At 28.7% G+C, this 4,422-nt stretch overlaps 1 protein-coding gene across 1 annotated transcript; it reads left to right on the plus strand.

Annotated features, from left to right (window-relative positions):
* The first annotated feature begins 286 nt into the window (after positions 1 to 286).
* Positions 287 to 1,296, plus strand: LOC120076758 (probable carbohydrate esterase At4g34215). The gene has a single exon (XM_039030660.1). The coding sequence runs from the start codon at positions 430 to 432 to the stop codon at positions 1,294 to 1,296; it is 867 nt and encodes a 288-aa protein (XP_038886588.1). The 5' UTR covers positions 287 to 429.
* The last annotated feature ends 3,126 nt before the right edge of the window (positions 1,297 to 4,422 follow it).

Here is a 4,422-nt window from a genome sequence, read left to right on the forward strand (position 1 = left end):
GAAACGATATCTTTTATTTATTTGTTATTTAAAAAAATGCAAGAGCGGATTAAAACAATATAGGGAGATGAAAATTATATAGAATAAAAATGCATTTGTTGAAGTGTTTGATTTGGAAATTTATATATAGATACATTCAACAAATCAAGGTGTGGTCCAAAACGATTTGAAACCGACAAACGCTCACAAACCTCGAATATATTAAGCTAAATACAGTAAAAACAGAATCACAATTAGAGTATAAAAGGTGAGGATGACTAATGAAGAAAGGTAGAGGCAAGGATCAGCCAACCAAGGCAAGAGTGCTTGTGTTTGTGCAAATAAACACAGGGAAAAAGTTACCACTCCTTTTAGAAAAAAAAAGTAACTTCTTCCTTTTTTTTAAGAAACTTTTTTCTGTGTTTATTTGCTCAAATATAAGAGGTTAAAATGGCTTTGTTGAAACTATCAATCATGTTATGTGCAATTTTATTTGGCCCTTCCATATCAGGGGCGGTTTCTCCAAAGAACATATTCATTCTTGTCGGTCAGAGCAATATGGCTGGTCGAGGTGGAGTTGGAAAAAATCAAACAGGAAACCTCGTGTGGGATGGATTGATCCCATCAGATTGTCAATCCACCCCATCCATTCTACGACTCAACGCTGCATGTCAGTGGGAGGAAGCACGAGAGCCTCTCCATTGGGATATTGACATCAACAAGACAAATGGAATTGGTCCAGGAATGGGATTTGCTCACCAACTCCTAACAAAGGCAGGGCCAAATGTAGGCATTGTGGGTTTAGTTCCTTGTGCTATAGGTGGGTCTATGATCAAACAATGGATGAAAAACCCTAGCAATCCTAATGCAACATATTACCAAAATTTAATTAAACGGATTGAAGCATCAGATAAAGAAGGTGGAGTTGTGCGTGGTCTTTTATGGTTCCAAGGGGAAAGCGATGCAGCTATGAACGACACTGCTATGAGTTACAAAGACAACCTAAAGACTTTCATTACTGACCTTCGCAATGACATAAAACCTAGATTTTTACCCGTCTTTATTGTTAAAATAGCCCTCTATGACTTTTTTATGAAGCATGATACTCATAATTTGTCGGCTGTTAGGGCAGCACAAGATGCAATTAGCCAAGAGGTGCCAGATGTATTTGCCATTGATTCTTGGAAATTGCCGATAAACTTCACAACATATGAAGGCTTTAACTTGGACCATGGCCATTTTAACACCACGGTTGAGATTATTCTAGGTAAATGGTTGGCAGATACCTACCTCTCCCACTATAGCCAATTGCTCTGATCCTATCTTATTTATCCTTTGATTGATATTATTTACCAATCTATAATATTATCTTAATTGAATCGTATTTTTACAATATTCATTAAATATTATTTTTATTCAATCTTCACACGATTCATATTCTACCTCATTTCAATATTTTAGATGATCACGTACACTATTATTATCATAAATAAAAAAGGCAACATATAACCATGTTTAACCCCGACCATTTAGTACACTTCGTGCATGTTTGAGAATAATTCTTAAATAGTTCAAATCACTTTTGTCTTATTCAAAATTTCTCTAAAATAGTTGAATATAATTAAATTGAAATTACTTGGGACCCGAGATGTCACATAATCGCACAAAATCAATTTATTTTAATTTTTATATTATTAAAATTCATTTTAAATGACTAATAACATTTTTGGAGTGATTTCATGAGAAAAAATCTATTTAAGTTACCCACTGACTGAACCTAAGACAAAAGCACATATTAAAGCTTTTCAACAACTACTTTTTCCTGTACTAATTAATTATTACAGCGCAAAAATGTGAATATTGCCCGACAAAGACATGGTAAATGCAATTAATTGACATGTAGTTTCTCTTCTGAGTTTACAAGTTTGATCTCCAATTCTTGTATACTAGAGAAATATAATATACAATAATTAAGTGAAACTCAAGAACAACTTTCATAAAAAAAAATAATAAAAGCAAGCGAGATTTTATTTTATTTTTTTGTGTTTTGTGAGTCCAATTGGGACTAATTTTTAAGGGGAAAAAAGAGAAAAAAAGTCAGAAAATCGGAGAGAACTGATTTTCGTTCTTTTTGGTAGTGAACCTTTGGTTGATTTGGGTTGACTTTCTAAGTTTGCAGAAAAAATTTAAACATTCTTATATATAAACACTCATATTAAAGATTGTTGTTCAAGCAAAAAAAAATTTCTAGAAGAGTAATTTTTAAATTTAATATAAATACGATTTATATTAAATATCATAAAATAGAGAATGTATATGATACAATATTAAAATTATAGTTTATATATTATATTTGATATAATATATAGTTTAATATAAATATAATATGATAAGTTAGTTATCATATTTATTTATGTTATTGGACCAAGTTTTTCACGTATAATTTGTATGTACTCTTTATTTTTAGTCTTTCATAATTTTGTGGTTTATTGTTGTCGGTTGATCACTTGTGATTATTACAGTTTTCTGATTGATTGTGTTTAAGGAGATCCTAGTGGGTGTGAATTTAAATATGCATATTTGTGTTTAAGGAGATCCTAGTGGGTGTGAATTTAAATATGCATATTTCTTTGAGGTTATACTAATGCAACAGCCAAAACCCCATATTTTGTAGAGCAAATTTGGTGACTTAAGCACACCCCATGTTACCTCCAAAGGGCACACATCTCACTAAAAATCTATTTATGTGCAAAAGTTGATTCTAAAAACCTTTCTCTATTTAAGTACGCTATAGAAGTACATTCGTATGGTAGATTAAAAAATTACCCAATCAATACAATTAAAGATCCAGCGGTTTAAAAACTACTTTCAACATCAACCTCATAAGTCATAATTTCTCGAACAATTCTGAAAGCTTAATCTCTCTCAAACAACATTTCAAAACTTCAAACATTCTTCAATAAACATAAAGACAATTCTAAATTTCAAGTAATCATAAAATATGTTAAATAGTAGTTTTAGAATGATACAATTTTCTAAACACGTAAAAGTAGTACAACTATACAACAATTTCCAATAAAGTGATGCATGATTTTAAATTTCTTAAAATTTTATAAGACTAGCCACATAATGAAAACATTTTAATTAAATAGATTAGTGTCCCTACGGGTTTGCTGGCCGACCTTGTTCCTAGGAGGAGAAAAATGCAAAAATGCTCTGCACGCAAAGATAAAAGGCATGGGATTTTTTTTTTCTTATAGAGAAAGGTATTAATATCTCACAACAATCGTTCAAAGAACGAAATTTACTTTTTTTCGTGTTAATTTATGGAAAATGGCCTTTGTAGAAATTTCTTTTATGTGATTTTTAAATATCTCATATTTTATTGGTCACTATTAAAATGAATATTAACAAATAATTATAAGTGGCCAAAAAGTCATTAGAAAATTTTATTTGAATTTAGTTTGCCATTTTAAAATAAATTCATCACCTCAACAATTTTAGGGAATCAACCTCGAAATCTGAATTTTCGTCATAGGAAAGTTTTATATAAAATGTTTGTAGAAAACTTATGAAATCAATTTTATGTTTAAGTTATTTTATTTAAAGAAAAATCAATGGATTGGTTTGAGAGAAATTAAAAGTATATTTTCTTAAAAAAATATGCCTTTTATAAAAAGATTTTTTTAAATGCACATTTTTCAATAAAGGAATTTTTATTATTGAAAAAATAAGGAAAATTAGAGAAAATGGCAAAAAATTTTAGGATCCTTTGGATTTACGTAAGAAATCGAAAATAATAAGAATTTTGGCAAAATGTGACATCCACTTTTATCATATCCAATTTGTCCCTACTATGGTCAGCTCACAACATTATTGAATATAGTGTAATTGCTATAGAATGTATCAATTTTTGAATAGAAATACAGTGTAAATAGAAAGTGTCAATTATGAGATTCCAACCCAATGGATTCAAGAGAAACGAGTGACACATTTTTTGGTCAATTTGAATTTCGAATTGGCAGTTTAATATTATATTTGATTTGATATAACCATTTTTCAAATTTATTCAAAATAAATCTATATCTAATTTGTATAACTCCATTTTTATTTTAACTTATATTAGATTTTCAAATTTTATGTTATCTTATTAATTTTTTTTTTAATTATTTTCAATTCGTATTAGTATATTTGATTATGGCTAAAATTTTATTCATTATTTTATATGTATGATCATCAAACAAACAGTATATTTCATTCATATTTTCTCTTTTTTCATTTTTTATCACGTTTTACCACTTATCATCATACTATATTATATATTATTTTAAAATTTTTGATATACAATTCGTTTTATGAGTATCTAAAAAAGTCGATCTTTTTTACAAACAAGTAGGTAGACACTATTTCAATCTTTCTGTTTTTAGTAAAAATTCTTTTTTA

The sequence above is a fragment of the Benincasa hispida genome, chromosome 4 (genome assembly GCF_009727055.1).
Source record: "Benincasa hispida cultivar B227 chromosome 4, ASM972705v1, whole genome shotgun sequence".
In the NCBI taxonomy this organism is placed as follows: domain Eukaryota; kingdom Viridiplantae; phylum Streptophyta; class Magnoliopsida; order Cucurbitales; family Cucurbitaceae; genus Benincasa; species Benincasa hispida.